The 21,992-nt window shown below is 32.9% G+C and overlaps 1 protein-coding gene across 1 annotated transcript in view; it reads right to left on the minus strand.

Moving 5' to 3' along the window:
* Positions 1 to 21,199, minus strand: part of Smp_137990 (putative complexin (Synaphin)) — a gene marked incomplete at its 5' end in the record, with an annotated part of 33,765 nt that extends 12,566 nt beyond the window's left edge. Inside the window, 2 exons of the mRNA XM_018799011.1 lie at positions 10,336 to 10,481; positions 21,103 to 21,199. Coding sequence (XP_018650843.1) covers positions 10,336 to 10,481; positions 21,103 to 21,199 — 243 coding nt within the window. The remainder of the gene's footprint in view (positions 1 to 10,335; positions 10,482 to 21,102) is intronic.
* Between the last annotated feature and the right edge of the window lie 793 nt (positions 21,200 to 21,992).

Raw genomic sequence — 21,992 nt, forward strand, 5'->3', positions numbered from 1 at the left:
GTCCTGATAGCCACTTGCTTGTGCAATGGGGTGAAGTTTAAGTCCACTTAGTATTGTTTGTTTGAATCTTCCCAATGATGTTTTAGGACTGCAACTGGTCAGTCTCTAATTGCACAAGCAAGTGGCTATCAGGACTCAGTGACCGAGTAGATAACGCGATGGCGTTTGAAGTGAAAGGTACTGGGTTCGAGTCCCAGAGTGAACATCAACTCTGAGATGCAGGTACATCCAACTGACGAGTCCCAAATAGGACGAAACGCGCCTTGTCAAACTGGATTCCACTGCTAGCCACTATCTATGTTTATAATGCTTGTGAATTAAGACTATATCGAGGCAATATACACAGTATGCACATATGCCAATTAGAGACTGACCAGTTGTAGTCCTAAACATCAATGGGAAGATTCAAACAAACAATACTAAGTGAATTTGGCTACAATTCATTCTAGAAAATGTTTACAATTTCGCATAATTATGTTTTAATAGAGTTAATTTATAAATGTTATAATCGTAAAATATTGTCCATTAACATAGAGATGTAATTACAAAAAGTTAATTAATTACTAAATTATTTGAATACATTTAATATTGATATAGAGGTGGTATGGTGGAATGAATTGAACACTTTTTCTAGCTAAAAAGCTATTTGATAATAATGGTTAGGTGAATTTTTGAGAATTTTTAGGAAGTTGAAATTGTTCTTTCAAAAACTAATTGGTATCAAGTTTTGAATTCCGGGAAACCAAACAACACTAAGTATCTGTTTTATTATAATTGGAAACTAGCTTATAGTACTCACCTATAAATTCAAATGTACTTTTTCTAATGTTATCGGTTTGTTGTTAACAAAACAGAAATGAGATTTTTAATTAGTTTTTGACGAAGTTTTACACATCATTCAAAAGAAGTTTGAAAATAACTGTGTCTTTATGAACAATTGGAGGAAAAATTAGCCGACATCAAGGAAATTGCAATAATACAAAGTTGAAACGTTGTTTATTAATAACATCGAGATTTGTGGAGATTCTAGTATTTTAACAGCTGAATTAACAAGCCAATCTAAGCTTGGAGTTCTAGTAAAAAGCCGTGACCAGTAGAGAGTAAATTTGTGTCGGTTGAAGACAGCTATCCACCTCAGACAGTGGATAAAGGGTTGTGAAAGATCATGGATTGTTTGAAGTTAGATATTAACACCATCGTATGTCGGTCAACTCAGTGGTCTAGTAGTTAAGCGTTCACATCCAATACCGTAGGTCTTAGGTTCGAGTTCTGTGCTATGGATCGTGAATGCGCACTACTGAAGAGTTCCCTACTAGGACGAATCTAACATCCTTCCTGGTTTTCAGTGGTGATTTACCTTAGATTGACTCATGAATTCAATGGTTTATTAAGTTTATATTTCGAATGTTCAGTGCAATCCTTTGCATTGCACGTCATTTTGATTTATACTTCTAAACATACACCTTTTAACGAACCAAGTTGTCAGCAAATTGTCAACTTCTACAATCAGAATACACTATCCTCTAGTTATTATTTAAAAAATTCCTACGGTAAAAATTGCTACAAACGGATTTTCACTATGAATTGATATACTTGTAATGCATAGTGGAATACAATGAGTATCCTAAACTGTAGAATGTTAATGATATTACAATTCGCCATAAAGGTATTCTGTATTTATTTTGGTGATGTAAATGTTTTAATAACTAGTATATTAGACAAAATTTGATCTCTACAAATACTTACCATCAATATTAACACTTTTCCGAAAATATACACAAGATAAGATTCAAGACTTATTTGATTTTAACTCAAAAATATCAAACCAGGAAATTAATGAAGCTGAAATCATGGTAAACTATGATAATAGCTCATTGTACAATAGCATTCCTATACTCAAACGTCTTGATATCATTTTCAGTCTGTTAGAATTAAACATGATTATCAGAATGATGTCTACTGAATACAGGTTAGATTATCAGAATGTTAAAATTCTCATTCCAACGATGATCACCTGATCAGACATAGATTTATGTGACAAAAATGTCTTCCGCTGTTTTAACAAAACATACTTGACTTTTCTATAACATGAAAAACTTAACCGATTGTACAGACGATAAAAATCATGTTAGATTTTATACTTTTAACAGTAAATCAGTTAACTTTGGTTTGTTTAAATTTCTTTTGCTGTGTTACCTAGATAATCCTGAAACTGTATGTAAATATTTAAGGGATAAATTTAATTTCAATAGTTGAGATCATGAGTTAGTTGAAGCCAGATCACTAATGGAAAACCTGAAATCACTGGATAGCCACTTCCTCCTGTTGTGGGAATCCTCAGCAGTGCGCACCCACGATCCCGCCTCGCGAGATTCGAACCCAGCACCTATTACTATCGCGCGCGAACGCTAAGGAGTCTCATACTAGGACAAAACGACCGTCCAGTGCTCCTAGGTTTTCAGTGGTGGTCTAACACTGATCCATTCATGATATCAATCTAAAATCAACAATCTCCACAACCCTATACTAATAATTATCATGTTCTCACTAGTGACTGGCTTCAACAAGTATTTCCTGGAGTTCTAGTGAGAAGCTGTAACCAGTGCAGTTCAACCGTGTCTATTGTGAGGCAGTTATTGACTGAAGACAATGATGGACAGTCGCGCAATATCGTGAATCAGTTGGAGTTAGACGTTGACACCGATAAATGAAGGTCAACTCAGTGGTTCAGAGGATAAGCGTTCACTCTTGAGACTGAAGGTCCTGGGTTCGAGCCCTATGCGTAGGATCGTGCATGCGCAAATCTAAGGAGTCCCATACTAGGTTGAAACGGCCGTCCTGTGCTTCCAGGTCTTCAACGATGGTCTAACATTGATTCATTAACGATATTAATCAAAAGTAATTGATTAACTAATTAATATCAATAGATAGGATTAACACTAAAAAATTCGACTCAATCTACCAGATATATACCTATTAGACATTTTATAACTTAAAAAGTATATCTTATTTTACCAAATTAAAACAAAATCACACACAGTTTACAACTTGAAAACTTAATAGAGTATGAAATATATTGAGTCGTTTAAATGTAAACTATGGCAGTCAGATTTTTCAATTTACCGTCATATCGATAAAACTACTACTGACATTGAGTAGTGAAATGTCAGAAAACAAAATTTTTTCCGTTCATTAAAGTACAAATACATATGGTAATGTATCTTATATTGAAATAAATGCTCTAGTAACCTCTAACCAGTCAAAATCTTTCCTTTGTATGTATACACCAAAGATTAAGCATCTTTTCTGACAGTCAAAATGAGAATTAAATTAATGAAGATGTGAAAACTTTCACTTAAATGAAAGATAAATGTTGATTTATAGCTGTTACATCAATGTCTATTAGGTTGAAATAAGTAATTAAATGTTTAATTCCTAAAGTAAACCTGCTTAAATTATGTTTTAAACTATTTGTTTTTATATAGTTGAGATCATGAGTCAATTGAAGCTAGACCGCCATGAAAAACCCGGAAGTACTGGACAGCCGTTTCATCCTGTTGCGCACTGCTGAGGAGTCCCACAATAGGACGAGTTGGCCGTCCAGTGCTTCCAGGTTTTTCATGGTGGTCTAGCTTCAATTTACTCATGATCTAAACTATATAAAATTACTAAGATCTCCACAAAACCCCCTTCTGATACTTTTTTTTAGTTTATCCAAACAAATCTGATAGTAATTATAAACCATTGAAGTGAAGACGTGTTGTTAAACACTTTTAGGTTATTTCTCAAAGTTAAATTCTTGACACAAATGACCAACTTAGAATGTTTACTGTTTCTATAGCCAGTTTAATCTTTATTCGTGTATATTATTTGTGAGAATGTGATCATTTCAAAAACAATTGATTACAGGTTGATATCAATTGTAGACCCATGAAAATTCATGAAACAGTCTTCCTTTTATTTATTTATTTAGTAAGCATCTATAACCGCACAGTTATGATATGTCGTGGTAACGTAAAATAGTCAAGTTGGATGATTTCATGTGACGAGCTTCAGGACAAAATTACCAAAGTTTTCGTTAAGAACTGTAACATGAGTCAATTGTATTGAAGTAAGACTAATCACCGATGACCAAAGTCATTTTAAAAGTTGATAGTGATGTTTCAGAAGTATTTAGATGATGAGTCAATGATGAAGAACATCACACTACTAAATATATTGAGGACGATCAATATAGAAAGTTATTATGTAGAAAGCAGATGATGAGTTGTTATTTAAAAGAAAACTACCAAAAATACAAGATGATCTTGTAAGAAACAATAAACTTGTACTTTCAGTATTTTTAAATGTTAGTCATGGAATGATAACTAAGTTAGTGTCCTAATCTAATATACTTTTGTATTTCTTCCGTCAAGGAATACAGCATAACGACTGAGCTAATAGAAACAATATAACCCTAAACGTAAGTTTTATGATACTTTAAAATAATCAATACGAGTTATTTCTCATTAAATTGAAGTATTTAAGTTGGTAACTAGTTGCGTAACCGCATTTTATTTCTAATAACCTATAAAATGTCTTTAAACCGCTTGTTTATATTGGCTTAGAATTTCGATTACTTGAGGGTTCTTTCAATAATATTGATGTATTTCAGCAACAAGGCCTGATAGACATACAAACACATATGTATTTTTATTTTAGCAAAATTATATATATGTAAACATATCAACATATATGCACATAAATATATTCGGTATTGCCTTACAGTAAACTCTCTTCAGATTTTATATATCCGAACTATTAATTCCTAAACGTGACCAGATTTAAGGCAAAATGCATCGTTTAAAAATTATAGCATATAAATTTAGGATCGCAAAATACGATGAAATATTTAATGTTTGGATGACAAATATAAAGTGTAGACTTGAATAGGTTCATAGGTCGAATGAAATTATGAGATGGATGATCAGAATAAACATCAACTCTGAGATGCAGGTACGTCCAGCTGACGAGTACTAAATAGGACGAAATGTACGTCCACCATTCATCTCTGCTTATAATGCTTGTGACTTTAGGCAATATCAAAGCAGTCCGCACTGGATGAATATATGCCGAAAAGAAATTCATCAACTGCATTGCTAAACGACAATGGAAAGAATCAAACAACTAGTACAAAAATGAACCTAAATTCACATGCTATAATTTTTAAGCGATGTATTTTACCTTAAATGTGGTCACTTTTTAGGTTGTTATTCTGGATGTACATTTGTAGAAACTTAAGAGAACTTATTGAAAAGAATATTTTTCGTTCATATATCTATGTTTTGATATAATGTGAACTTTCAACGATTCAATATTATGTTACCATTTAATGGTCAGTATACATTCCTTTTTTAGCTAATAATCTGAACACTATGGAAGAAAATGTTTTATTTTCCGAGCTAATATACACAAATTTTCAGTCAAATACTATATTTCACTGTTGAATTCACGAGTCGATCAATGCTAGACCACCATTGTAAACCTCGAAGGATTAGACGACTGTTTTGTCCTAGTATGGGACTCCTCTACTATATTTCATCTCCTGTCATAACATGATATTTAAGTAATATAAGATATATATAGCAAGTAATAAAATTCAAGACAAATAAGACATAAATAACTCTGACATTTCTGAAAAAATAGATCTGACTTTTATGATTGTTAAAACCCAAAAGTGATCTCAATAGTTGAGCTTTATATGATAAAATATATTACCTTTTTCCAATATAAATTGGCAGCTATTAATTTGGGCGTCCATATATATATATATATACATATATATATATATATATATGCATATTATACCCTTCTAACTATAGTTTTATATATTGTTTCGCATAGAAAACCTGAACTCTATACTTTAATTTTTCATATTTAAAGTATATTAATGTTTGAATATACTATAATTATGCATAGTAACTTATCTAGATTGTATGTAGTTGTTAAGAGATCGGTGTAATGAAGTAAATTCAACTGTATTTTAACAATAAAGTCTTAGTTGTATTGCGATAAGAATAAGTAGGTATCATATTAAAACTATCATCCAAGACAACATAAAATGTTATTCATAGGAAATTAATAATTTTAGGGAAGTTATTGATTTACTCAGTTTTTTTAAGCTTAACATGGAGATGAGTAGCTCGAAAAAAAATTGAAATTTGTGATACAATATTTCACTGAATTCACGAGTCAATATAAGCTAGAACATCATTAAAAACCTGAATGTACTTGACGGCTGCTTCATCCTAGTATGGGACTACTAAGGAGTGTGTATCCACGATCCTACACGCACTGAATGCCGCCCCGATGGTCGCGCGAGAAACCGAACATCCTGGGTTTGAGTCTTGTGTGTGGAATCGTAGGTGCATATTGATGAGAAGTCCCAGACTAGGATGAAACGGCCATTCAGTACTTCCAGGTTTTCAATAGTTGTCTAGCTTACATCGACTCGTAAATTCAACTTTCAAAATACTACAATATCCACAGATCCACTAAATTGGATATATTTTTTGAACAATTATTGAAAGAATTAGAAATAAAAGCATCTGAGAAGAAATTGGAAGTGAACAATTCACACGGCTTCTTCGTTTGTAAAACTTAATATTTCAGATTCCTTTATATCGGTGTAGTGAATGGCTTATATTACTTCAAAACACAGTTGATGATGGATTATGTAATCTTATTGAGTTTATGGGAAAAGTAAAATGTGGAATTACTTAACTCCTTGACCCTACTCAATTGTACCTTGATATTCAAGATGTTTCAGCCTTTAAAATAGTGTTATATTCCAGCCATAACATATTTATTCCAATATCATCTACTCAATAACATACTTAATTATATTACTAGCATGAAAAGTATTTAGATGATTTAAGAAGTTGTTCTTTCAATAACAAACTGATTAAATAAATTAAAACAATAGCCTATAAAAAATTTTATGAATAGATTTTCGTAAAAGTTTTCTTTTCAAAAAGATTCAAGGCATAGATCTCATGATTATAGGAGCAAACAGAACATTTATATCTTCCCCATGAACACATTGCTCTTTTGTATAATACTTGAACATTATGTCTAATGACAAGTAAATTAGTTACCAGTTTAATGACTAGGACTGGTAATTTTACTAACCTGATTTTTCTTACTAATATTTAGTATTATAAATTGAATTCGTTTAGTGATTGATAATTTTAAGTCATTTTTGTTTTTGTTGAGACGATACCGAATATTATAACATTGGTCAGTACACCATTGACGATGTCGTTCAGAAGAACGATGAAAGCTTCACGACCAAACCATCCAGTTCAGAGAACAAAACTTCATCAATATATATGTAAGTCAAAATAACTATTACATAAAATGTACTTTCACCTACCACTAAAATATTTTAGTAATAAGCTAAATATATAGTTATTTATAAGAATTTAATTAGTATTACATTAAATAGGAATAATATATTTGTAAAATCTCAGCGAATGAATTTGAAGTAAATCCAACGTTTCGCCTGGCAATCTGGTCCAAGCTTTTTCAGGGAATTATCTTTCTGATAACATGTCAACCCTAAATGATGAACCTCCACAGTCACAGGCAGTAAGAGGCAAGGGTAACACTCAATATTGCAGCAATCAAATTCCTATAGACAATAACATCTACCCGAGAGTGCAGCTGCCTTTTCTGATAACATGTCAACCCTTAATGATGGACTGCCACAGTAACAGGCAAGGGTAACACTCAAGACTGCCAATACTCAAGATTGCCAGGTGAAACGTTGGATTTACTTCAAATTCATTCGCTGAGATTTTACAAATATATTATTCCTATTTAATGTCTTACATCAACTCGGCACTCAAATACTGTGGAATTATTCGCTCTAATTTAGACGAAAGTTCTTATATATGAATTAGTATTAGTTAATCAACTATAATACACTAACATAGATAACATTTCATAATGTTTTACGGAAATATAAACTATGAAAATTATATTTGTCTATGAAATGCATCAATGTATTAATGTATTAATTTGAATAATGTTATCAAAGGAAATAGATATTCTATTAGTTGATGCTCAATAAAACTTATTAGATGTTTTATTCCCCTTATCAAAATTGCCATATAATGTCAGCTAATCTACTACGGGCTCTTTCTCTACCTCCCCCCCTCTCTCTCCCCTCCCTCTCCCCCCTCTCTCTGTATGTATATATCATCACTGAGAAATTAAAAACACAGAGAACACAGTAGTAATATGGTAAGAATAACAGGCGTTATTGTTACAATAAATATTACTCCAGTTATCTCTAGGATTATGGAAAAAATTATTAGTGACGAACTATCCGACTATTTATTGACTGAACAATTTATTGATGATTCGCAACATGGATTTCTTAAAAATAGATCCTGTATGACATGTCATTTTGACTTCTTTAATTTAGTCTATTCGCTTCGTAGCCAAGGATATCTAGTATTAGTGCTATACCTGGACATTTCTAAGGCCTTCGACATGGTCAACCACCAACTTCTCATAGGTAAACTCGCATCTTATGGGGTCGAAAACCCGTTACTAGCCTGGTTTGATTCCTTCCTCAGCAATCGACATCAAATAGTTAAAATCAACTCTTCATTGTCGAACGCAGTCCCTGTTAGAAGTGGGGTAATTCAGGGTAGTGTCTTAGGTCCTTTGCTCTTTTTAGTTTTCATTAATGATATTTGTGAGTGTTTTAGTGTGGGTAAGTCCCTTTTGTTTGCAGACGATCTTAAGGTGGTGTACTCATTTTCTCCACATGAGCTGAGCAATATTCGAAATTGTATCAGCACGGAGCTTAACAAGGTAGCACAGTGGTGCTCGGAATGGCAACTGGAGCTCAATACAGCTAAATGTGGTTGGTTATGCTTCGGTGATACATCACTCAACCTCAATCTTACCATAAATGGGGAAATGTTATCTAGGTTACACACAGTAGAAGATCTAGGACTTAGGTACTCTGACGACTTGTCGTTTTCTGAACAGATAATGAAACAAACGTCCAAGTCTCAACGCCTTATAGGTTTCATAACTCGAAACCTTCATGACAGCGAATCTCGTATTCTAATGTACAAAGTCTGTGTTCGACCACTCCTCGAATACTGCGCGTTTCTCCTTATTAGCACGCGCATAAAGGATAAATTAAGACTGGAATCAGTACAGAGACGATTTACACTTCGTACTCTTGGACCTGATAGTGTCTTGACATATAATTCGAGGTGTAGTAAACTAGGGCTTGGCCCTTTGTGGATGAGGAGACTCAAACTTAACCTTATCTTCTTTTTCAAAATACTTAACAAACTCTCCTTCACATCCAGCCAGGCGATTCAATATGCTAAGGCCTCACATTACGACATTCGTAACTCCTTGTCTTTAGCGAAACAAACATATTCTAGATCTTCTCTCTATATGAATTACTTTACCTGTAAGTTTTCTAGGCTCTGGAATAATTTACCCCAAACTATCCGTATGTTAAACTCTCTCCCATTGTTTGTTCGCTCAATTAATGCTTTTTGCTCCTCTGAAAATGCATTAAATGCTCTAGCGCCTGCAAGTGTATCTTACTCCACAAGTGAGATTATAGGAACTTTAAATGTTTAACCTCTTACTTGCTATCATTGTTTTGTTGTTCCGTGCTCTTTGCTTTAATCTTACTTTCTCTAGTTGTAGATAACTAATAATAACTCGCTCTGGCACTGGTAATAACCTTACAGAACAATGTTGATCAATCATAAGGCTATCCACTTAATAAAAAAAATGACAAGTTCCCTGGTGTTGCATCGGCTTGCCGTGACATATGCCATATTTAAACTATTTATCAATTACTAAACCAGCAAACATAAAACTTTCTTATATTTCATGTTTGTTCTCTACATTAAATGTTGATTTTTATAACAATCTGATCATGCCTGTAAACTGGTGTGAATTCTGTAAATATCATCTTCAGAATATATTATTATTATTATTATATGTAGTGACCTGAAATCGGACACAAAATTTCATATCTACAATCTTCTAAATAAGATTATCTTGCATATGATATAATTAAGGTGTTATTTACACAAAATGAAATGCTGATTATTTATGCTTAAACTTTTTGTTGTTGATAATTGTAAACAATAAAGTTGGAAAATTGATTTAAAAGGATCTCATTAGTTACTGTCCACAACTTTATCATATACAGATAAAATAAATTTAAAAGTCATTTTCTACACAGGTTTTTATATAGTAAATGACTTATATATATATATCAGAAAATCGTTGAACTAGACTTACTTTGTCTCTAATTGTCTGTCTCATATTTTCTCTTTGTTCTTCTAAACCTTCAAATCTTTCTCTACGTTTTTCTTCAGCTGCAATTATTGATGCTTCGAGATCGTCATTTGTTGGTGTTGTTAAGGATCCAGCATCTTTGGCAACGTCTAAAAGTTAATTAAAATGATGAATATTGATTTTATTTTGTAAAAATATATGAATATTTAGAAAATAGATAAATGAAATGCGCAAAATCTATATCTCTTTCTAACTAGATTTCCATTATACGTTTGTAATAGCATCTTACAACAGATAATAATTTTCAACGATAATCAATCGATGATAAGTTAGTTAAGAACATTACAGATCTAGAGGTTTCTGGAAAAATAGTAGTGAATAATTGATACACCAATTTTAAGATCCGAACTCATAAATCTTTATTATACTTAAAGCTTTTATCTAATAAGTGAGTTAAAAAAGGCTGTTTTAACATTACATGATTACGTAGTAATTAGTACTGAATTTCCTAAATCTTTTTTAATATTGAATTAGAAGCATGAACAAAACTTCAATTTATAGCTGAATTCATCAATCGATTGAAGCTAGACCACCATAAAAAACCTGGAAACACTGGACGGCCATTTCTTCCCATTGTGAGACTCCTCAACAGTGCGCACCCACGACCCCGCCTCGCGAAATTCGAACCCTGCACCTATCAGTCTCGCGCGCGAACGCTTAACCTCTAGACCACTGAGCTGACCGGCATCCGACGGTGTTAATGTCTAACTTCAACCAATCCACGAAGTTTGAGTAAGCGTTCACCAATGTATTCATTTGTTGATAGCCTTACTTTGTTAAACACTACGCATAGATATATACCTAACGGCTTAAAATGGATAATACCCAGTTATAATACATTCTTTTTAAGGCAAATAGGTGAGTTAGGTTTTCTTCTAATAAATATAGAACTTGTGGTAAAATAGTTATTTATATCAAATCTTGATTCAATCATATTTAATAATGAAGTCGAATATAAATAATATTGGATTAATGAAAAGTTAAAGTTTTGTTAACCAAGATTATTTTATTATCCGAAATTTAAAATGAACACACAAATAATAATAAAGATAACGAAAAAGGTTGATTTCCGGTAAATCCTCTTTCATAACTCCTTTTTTTAAAAAAAAGTATTTTAATTTATTCTATTTTTAATGTCAACTTCCCTTAGTAACTTCACGAATGATTTCATTGAATGAAATGAAATATAAAAAGCAATAACTTAGTTGCTGTATTGTTCAGAGGTATTATTAGATTAAATTTTTTTATTCAGAATATTCATTTAATTGTTGCGTTTTTTTAAACGGAATTTTGTTCTCTGAGCTGGATGGTTTGGTCGTGGAGCTTTCATCATCCTTCTGAACGACATCATCGGCACAAACTTCGGATAGAAGTGAAGTGTTCAGAAGGATGATAAAAGCTCCACGACCAAACCATTCAGCTCAGAGAACAAAACCCTATCAAAATCATCTATCTGAGCTACAAATCTTCTCCACCATCTCATTTTGCATAAAAAAATAGAAACTTAGTCATTTGTTTGATTGATACTTCTGATTACTGTGAATACATAGAACTTTTATTAACCGATTAGTATTGTTTAAATCAAGTATCAATTAAAAAGCCTATCATAGTAAAAAGGAGTTCATCTCATTTTTTTAGTAATATATTTATGTAAAATGGTTTAGTTTATATTTAATATTAGCAGGTAGTTAAGATCAGAACAGATGGATTCAACACTGGATCAATAATCTGATGTTTCAGTATTCACTGGTCTAACCATTATACATCAGTCATCGAAAGCTAATAAACACAATTAGAAACTAGCTTCTTAACTCTAGTTAAAACATTTTCAAACTCATAACCAATTAAATTCACTTGGTAGTGCTTACTTGAATCTTCCAATTGATGTTTAGGACTGCACTTGATCAGTCTCTTATTGATATATGTGCATACTGTGAGTATTGGCTCGATATTACTTTAATTCACAAGCATTATAAGCAAAGATGGATAGTGGCTAAGAATCCAGAACGCGCGTTTCGTCCCTAGAATGCTTGCGAATTAAGGCGATATCGAAACAATGTGCACAGTATGCACTTATACCAATAGGAGACTGATCAATTGCAGTCCTAAACATCAACGGGAACATTCAAATAAACAATACCAAGTGAATTTAAATTTCACCTCATTGCGCAAACAAGTGGCTATCAGGACTTCGTAGCTAAGTGAATAACGAGATGGCGTTTGAAGAGAACAGTACTCGGTTCGAGTCCCTGAGTGAACATCAACTCCAAGATTCAGGTGGATCTATGTGAGGAGTCCTAAGTAGGACGAAACACGCACCCTGGATCCCTCTGCTAGTCACCATCAATCTTACCTCATAACTGTTTGCTTTGAAATTTCGTACAATAACTAAACCTGTGTTTTTAAGTGTTTTTGAGTATTTTAAGTATTTTGAAATTCATATCATAAATAAATGATTTATTAGGAAGCTCGTGAAATAAAGTTTCATTTCTTTCTTAAACTATTCAGTTGCATAAAATATTTTTTCATTCTGTAAATATTACAGATTAGATAAATCATAATTATGTTAGGGATTTGAATAAACGAAATCACTGGGGTTTTTTCATTATTCTTTATTATAATATATGAGCCTTTGACCTGAAGGTCTGATCCACAAGGCAGTGGAGTATTGTGAGGAGATGCAGTCCCATGGTAGCCGGTGACCAACGATTAATTCACACGCCATTTGGTCCCTTAGGATACTGGAGCCCATGTGCATCATTGGTTTGGAATGAGGGTTTTCCAACTCCTCTAGGTGGACTTTCCGTGTCCACCAACCCGGTTAAAGCGCCGGATATTCGCTTTTCGTCCTCTCAATTTCGTAAACATCAGTAATGTCACGAGAATTTAGTGAGTAGGACTTCCGTGGCAGAGGCTATATACGCGTGTCCATGTAAGGGCATTTCGAGAGGGAGAGCGGAATCTCCCCACTCTCAGCCGTGCCAGGGTATTTAGGGGCTATATAGAGTTATCAGTTCAAATGAATCAAATCAAAACAGAGAACCATGTTCCAAGATTTAAAGAAAAGAAAAACAAATCAAATGATGAACAATAAAATGATTGACAAAAGATCTTAACTTGAATAGATGAATTTAAAAGATATTCCATAAGGGATTCATCAAAATTAGTTGAATAATGTTTACATTTTTTTAGAGAAAAAAAAACAAAAACATTTTTGACATGTTGTTCAGAAGAATTATGGGAAAAGATTGTTCATAAAAATCTAAATTAATAAAGTCAACTTGATGTTTTCATGTGAAACAAAAGGTTTATAGTTTTATATGCTTGATACAACTAAACTGGTCAGTACATCAACATCTTCCAGTGTCGTTTGTATGTATGTATGTCTTAAAGTAAGAGTAGCATTATGCATTTAATTGTGCTCTGGCACGAGACTGGTAGGTCCTGAGTTCGAATCTCGTGAGGCGGGATCGTGGATACGCACTGCTCTGGTATTGTCCGAAAATAGGACGACTTGGCCGTCCAGTGCTTCCAGGTTTTCCAAGGTGGTCTAGCTTCAAATGACTCATGATCTCAACTATATAATTGTAAATACATCAACTCATTGTTATTGAAAATTCAAATAACAGACTTTACATAAGATTTCCTATGATTTATTGAAATGTTTTTATTCAAATATACAGGAATGATAAACTGAAAAAATAAGAATTTCACTTAAAAGTCTAAAGGAACGTTTGCAAAATACACATTCTGATTTCGAGATAACTGTGTTCCAATTCCAAATTCAACCAATTTACTAATTTAAATAAACGGGGAATAACAATACACAAACACTCTCATTCTAAATAAAGTTGTTTATTAGCTTGTGGGGAAATGAAGGAAGTCCGTCTCTTCTTATTTGTGACTCGTTAGATGGATGTACCTGACTATCTGTATTGATGGTCATAGTGAACTAACATGAAAATTCTCGCTCTGATTTTGTTGTTTAAAGTAAATAATAAAAGTTTATATACTAATAATGAATCCTAATTTGTAAAAGAATTAAAGACAATTCAGTGAAGAAAACTTTCTTTTTTGACGATTACATTTATCTAAACTGTACACTGCTATTTATAGTGAATTTACATTTTAACAATAGTAGTCTGTAGTAAGAAAATAAGATTCGTTACATTATAGGAAAAGTTATTAACAATCATCGAAACTTTTAAACATTGAATATAACAATCTGTAATGAAATAGAGTTATTGCACAATTTCATGATGTGGTGTAGAATATCATAAATTTTAATAGTTGAGATCATGAATCGATTGAAGCTAGACCACCATGGAAAACATGGAATCACTGAACACCCAAATAATCGTATTGTGAGACGATACCAGAGCAGTGCGTAACCACGATCCCGCCTCATGAGATTCGAACCCAGAACATATCAGTCTCGCGTACAAACGCTTAACCACTTGATCACTGAGCTGGCCAGCATCCAACGGTTTAAATGTCTTATTTCAACCGATTCACGAAATTGAGCGACACATCCACCACTGTCTTCAGTGAATTACTATCTCACAACAGACACGGTTGAACTCCACTTGTGACTGCTTCCCACTAGAACTCCAGGAAATACTTGTTGAAGCCACTCACTAGTGAACATATGTTGAATAATATCAGAAGGCGCCGTCCAGTGCTTCAAGGTTTTCCATGGTTGTCTGAATGGTTGTTTGAATAAGTATATTGCTCGATCTCTTGCTGTACAAAAGTTTCTAACTTACATTCTCTTTGAACCAATCCTTCTGATAGTATTCTTGATTCTGAAATAGGATTCTGGTGAAGTAGCCTTATTAAAATCAACGATATATCTTAACTTTTCAAATAAAAGTTTTTATCTTTCCAACAACTCAGTATTATACACTATACATACAAAACATGTCCAGTAATTTAATGTCATTGTATCCGTATACTCAAGAAAATGCAATTAAACCTGATTATTGTGGTGTGTGCTACTGATATAGACAGATATAAGTAGTATGTATCATTAATCGAAAGTGAAATACCTAGCGGCACAACGTTAAAAAGATCAAAGTAAAGAGAACAAGAACACAGAATAATTTGTGTGGAAATGAAGGAACAATAAAGCCTGAGATGATTGATTGGCATTTTGTAAATGAAGTATTTATTGTATGGTTCTCAGATTTCATTAAAACATTTTGTAATTTTGTATTTAAATACATTCGGTTGTACCCCCCCCCCGCTTTGTTCTTGTTCACTACAATATGTGTATTCAAACATTATTTACAAAATGTTTATTTGCATTTCTTGAAGTAATTTTGAAACTTATGTAACCAGTAGAAGATAAACATATTTATCTTAAATAAATAAATAATAATCGACACAATGACTCTTATCTGAAGTTGTTTTACACATTCAGTCAGTTCATTATACCTTTTTTATATTCACTTGTTGTGAATACTCTAGACTGTATAAACATAACCAGTAAGTTAAAAGAATAATAAGATTATAATAAAAATTATAATAGTTAAAACTAAATACTACTAAAGTTTTAATAGTTGAAAGCGTGAGTCAATTGAAGCTAGACCACCAAGTAAAACCTGAAAGCACTAGACTGGTAGGTCGTGGGTTCGAATCTCACGAGGCGAGGTCGTGGAAGCACACTGCTTAGGAGTCCCACAATATGAAGAAACGGCCGTCAAGCAGTGCTTCCAGGTTTTCCATGGTGGTCTAGCATCAATTGACTCACGCTTTCAACTATGAAAATAATTAATCTTCACAAAATCCCCTTGTGATACTAAAGTTTTACCAAGCAGTCTTGTTTGAGCTTCGTTACGATAAAATATCGAAATCCTTTCGTTATTATTTTAAATAAGACACATATATATGTACGATATTTTATTTAGTCTATTAAATTTACTTACATTCTTGCTATAAAATAATGATATGTGATTATGACAACTTTTAACTAAACTCATTCGTGTAAGTAATTGAAACGTATTATGTAATTATGATTTTTGAGTATCAAAGATTGTAAGCAGCTGATGAGAACGAAATGAATTTATGTTATTCTGCCCCCAAATGCCATGGTACGGTCGAGGGTGAAGAGAGTCAGCTCCTCCTCTCAAAATGCTTTCACAAAAGTATACAACAATTGTCAGGGAAGTTCTACTAACTGCCTTCATGAAATTGAGAGGACGAAAAGGGAATGTCCGGTGCTTTAACCGGGTTGGTGGACATGGAAATTCCACCTAGGGAAGTTGTAAAACCCTGATTCCAAACCAATGGTGCACATGGACTCCAGTATCCTGAGTGAACAAATGGTGTATGAACCAATTAGCTACCACGAGACTGCATCTCCTGACGTTGCTTCACAGTATTGGGGATCAGAACTTTATGTCTAAGGCTCCGGTTGCGGCCTTGTGAGAAAACCACCTGCTTCAGCCCAGGTATCCGGGAAGTATCACAACGCACACACATAAATCAAGTGACTTGTGGGGTGCATATGTATTCGGTGCCCCTTTGTACCAATATTTATGTGTTCAAATAAAATAGAATAATAATGCATGTTATTCTGTTCATATGTTTGTTTCTGCTATCGTCAAGTTATTATTATGACGAAATATTTCAATGATACATTTAGCGTTTAACTATTATAGGACTATTTGTTTAAATCTTGACTTAAATAGGACAGAACGTTTTAAATTATAAAAAATATGTATTGAACAAAGTTATTTTATATGTGAGCACGTAGAATTACGTAAATAATTTTATTTTACTTGTCTCTCTACGAAAAATATTTCATATAGAACCAAGAATGAGAATTCTTGACATCTATACCAAGGTTGGACTTGATAATTTCAAATAATATCAGAAGGAGCTTTTGTGGAGATTTTAGTATTTTTATAGTTGAGATCATGATTCAATCGAAGCTAGACCACCATGGAGAACCTGAAAGCACTGGACGGCCGTTTCGTCTTATTGTGGCACTCCTCAGAAGTGCGTATCCATGATCCCGCCTCGCAAGATTCGAACCCTGGTTTTTCATAGTAATCTAGCCTTAATTGACTGATGAAATCAACTATAAAATTGCTAAAATCTCGACAAAACCCCTTCTGATAATAACCAACATATGTTCACTAGTGACTGGCTTCAACAGGTATTTCCTGGAGTTCAAGTGGGAAGCAGTCACAAGTGGAGTTCAACCGTGTCTGTTGTGAGATAATAAATCACTGAAGACAATAGTGGATATGCCACTTAATTTCGTGGATTAATTGAAGTTAGACATTAACACCGTTGGATGCCGGTCTGCTCAGTGGTCTAGAGATTAAGCGTTCGCGCGCGAGACTGATATGTTCTGGGTTCGAATCTCGCGACGCGGGGTGGTGGAATAGTACTGCTCCGGTATCGTCCCACAATACGACGATTCGGGCGTCCAGTGCTTTCAAGTTTTACACGTTGGTCTAGCTTCGATTGACTGATGATTTCAACTATAACACTTTAAATAAATTAAACATTGGGTAAAGAATTAATGATAAATATATTTTCTTTATATCTCAATGAGTAAAAAAATTGTATTTCTGATGTTTCGTGACTTAATATGTAAACCACACCTTCGGAGTAAATAAATAACCGGCTATAAATTAACACAAGTTTAAATAGTACAAAAGAAACAATGCAAAATATTTTTTAGTACAAACAAAATGATTATAGATCTATATATGTCAATGTCAAGTTATTCTTGGTCAAGGTGAATTTGTATTGACTGTCATTGTATTAATTTGTGTGTCAGAATATGGGTATGTAAAATGTATGGATATGTAATATGAGATTGTGTGTGTGTTCATGTTAACATAATAAAAATAAAGTCAAATGTGATTGTCTGGAAAAACAGTCTAAGTTGAGTGAATATTCAGGTCTTCTTTCTTATTGAGGGCAGAGAGATTTTGCATTCTGTGAAACGCTTCGGTTACTCGCCTCTCTTTGATGTTGGAAAAGCCTTTCTGAATAATTTTCATATTTTTAATATCAAAATGGTGATTATTGAAAATAGCATGTACTGCTATTACTGATTTAACTTGTAAATTTTCCCATTCTGAAGGATTATTAGGAGGTATTTTTGCCTAACCTAATTGTTCCTTGGCACGAGTCGAGATCTCACTGGAAGACTCTCCAATATAGAACGCATCACAATCGATACGGTCTAATCTGTAGACACAATTTTGAATGGAAGTGAAAAAATTTTATCTTTACTTCTAACGAAAGCGTTTCTTAAAGTGTTAGTTGTCTTATAGAAAACTTTAATTTTGTAAGTTTTTAATATCCATTGTAATTCTTCTCTTGCATATTGGCGGTAAGGTAAAACTACGGTACTGGTCCATGAAATTTCATTAGGATTGTTATTTATTGAAGGACAGTTTTGTTTAAATATGTTTTTAATAATATTTTTTGGGGAAATTGTTTCGAACGTAGGATGTCTTGTTCTGAGGTAATGATTTGGGTTGCTCTTTTGAGGAGATTTAGGGCTAGGAACATTTTTGCACTGAATGGCTGTACAGAGTTAACATCAATATACCGATTTCAATGTGTCGATTTTCGATATATGGCTAGAAATACAGTTTCTCTATTCATTGGAATATAACAAATATATATTTATTAGTTGAGATCATGAGTAATTGGCGGCCTGTTTAAACATCTGGACTACCTGTTCTTGTCATCTAGATATTTCAACAAGTTATCTAATTTCGTTTGTTTTAATACATCATTATGCCTATTAATCGCACAACCTATTCAGGTGCGTTTCTGAAAAGTGTAAGACCTTTCGCTGTAAAGGTTACAGAAGGCTTAATCAGAGATATCGTGGTTGCTGGCAATATGCAGCGAGAAGAATGTACATTATCCAGATGTCGATTGACTGGGCTGCTAAGTTCTAACTGGCGATCACTCAATATTTATCGTCAGGAAGGACGAAGAAGTAAGAAACGGAAACTTGTTGAAGTACTTTGTGCTGAGAATTCAATATTGTACCAAAAATATAATATTGAATAAAGCTAATAATAATAATAATAATAATGAGTTTATTGAAGCTAGACCACCTTGGAAAACCTGTAAGCACTGGACCACCGTTTCGTCCTATTATTACTAGAAATTGTTGTATATTTTCATCTTATAACAAACGACATTGTAATAATGAGTCCTTTGATATATATACACTCTTGTTTCAAATAATCCACAGTGATAGATATGAATCCATTTTTCTCAATCGGTTTAAATTCAACAGTAATAATTATTGAAATATGACACTTAAAATTAAGTCTGTGATACTTAGAAAGATTGGTCTTAACTCGGCTTTTATGGTGTTGTATAAAAGTGTAAAAGGGTGTATACTAAGGTTTATTGAAGCCTCAGACATACGAAAATTCCAACCCGTTTTTGGTGTATTCAAAACCAGTTTGTTCTCACCTTAAACCTACCCTGGTAATATTAGCTTATTATCCAGGGTGATTAGGTGTCAAATTGTTTTCACATTATCTTTATTATTACTATCATTATTATCACCCTTATCCCCTCTTACCCCCCATTTCCAGTCGAGTCGACCGTTTATTTTTTATACCTAAATGTTTTTAACAAGTATATGTGTAATCAGATTGTTCGAAATGTATTGCGCTAATATATCCCATAGTTCTGATAATCTTCGTCTTCTTATTACACTATCGAAATTTATCAACGGGACTACTTGCTCTAAATTTGGCAATGTATTTGTTTACAATAAGTAGTTAAACAAAAAACTTCAATCAACAAATATCCATCTTCATACATTTTGGTTCCATTAAGATAAAACATACTATAAAACTTATAAGATATCAGGCACAACTGATGAAACCATCAAATAACTCGCTTATACAACGTAAAGATTATGTACTTGATTTTGAACCACATTGTGAGGTTTAATAATTCTATCCGGCTTCGAAAAACCGAAGTAGACAGAGTGGTTACCAAACCAAATACTTTAATCCCTAGGTCACTTCTTCAAATGAGAGGACTAAATTGAAGTATTCATGCTAATAGTTCATTATCTTCAACGAGACATATTGTTCAGTAGTATTATCAATGAATATGACAGAAACTTCAATAAACTAAATCTCTCTCATTTCTATCAATAAGTAATGGAAGTCAGTAAAAGGTTCATAGTATACTTATGACAGAGTTATCAAAACATGTTAAAAAATATTTTACTAAAAACCATATTCTTTGAAATTTCTGTTTGAAGGAAACAGTAAATGAAAATACTAATTACAATCCTGGGAAAAAAATAATCAAATACAAGTCAACAAAATACACTGAAATGTTATTATCTAGAGGTTAAGCGTTCGCTCTCAAGACAGAAGGTCCTGAGGTTGTGGATGTGCACTACTAAGGAGTCTCATACTAGGACGAAACGGTCGTCCATTGCTTCCAGGTTTTCCATGATGGTCTCGCTACAATCGACTCATGAATTCAACTATTAAAAAGAATCATTTTGATTTATCTTTGAATTTTCAACGGTAAAAATAATTAGTATGAAAATAAAACTAGATGACCTAGTAATAAGAACAAATCCGCATATATTTCTAATGAACTGATACAGTAATTTTCTACTTTTTGATAGAGTATACAGGTTTTACATACGATGAGTAAGCACTCATTCAAACAGGAAAATCTACATACGATGAAAAAGCCTTGAATTCCACGTAAAACAATTTTCATTGTGAAGATAAGCATCACCTATCTTGAAATCTAAGCCTACAGCGTAACATCGAATCATTTCAATCAACTAACACTATATATATATATATATATTCAGTTGATGTAAATCGTTTATCAGCTTGCTATTATTGATAATTTTAGTGATTATAAACCTTCCGTAATTAATGTAAAAGTATTCTACTAGAGAATTAGTTTTTGTCATATTAGACCTCTTTATGATGAGAAAATGTGAAGTACCTAATTGATACGACTATTATTAGTTTATCCGTGATATCATAAAAGGTAGATAGTTTAGATGAACTTACAAAGTTTGTTTCATACATTTATTTGGATCTGAATCACACGTGAGTTTAAAACTCTAAGAAAATTATAATTGTCGAGATTTAATAGATGTAGGACAATTTACATGAGTTTAAATAGGCGAGATATACGTTCACAAAAGAAAATTCTGTAGCATAGAAGCTGATAAAATAGATGGTAATTTAGTGGTAAGCTCAATGTCAACTAAGTTTTTAAAAATGCAATTAGATTTTATACAGTTAGCCAAATTCTAAGCTTTCAAAAAAGAAAAAAGAGTAACACTTCAATCCAGCTGCAAATTTGAAAATCCCTTATGTAAAACAGTTTATAAATAAATTTTCAGGGTATCGGTTAACTGCACATTGTTTCTGAGTTGGTTTACAAAAGATAGCAATATGAATTTATTTCATATTCTATGTCTGCTTTGTATATTACTTAATAAAGATGAGCAGTTTAAAGGTAAGTAATATATAGTCTTATGCTAAAAAATTTGAAAACTTTCCAATCATATACAAGTTTATGATAAGATGGTGGTTGGAGGTGGTCAACAG

This window comes from Schistosoma mansoni, chromosome 3, assembly GCF_000237925.1.
Source record: "Schistosoma mansoni strain Puerto Rico chromosome 3, complete genome".
NCBI classification, from domain to species: Eukaryota; Metazoa; Platyhelminthes; class Trematoda; order Strigeidida; family Schistosomatidae; genus Schistosoma; species Schistosoma mansoni.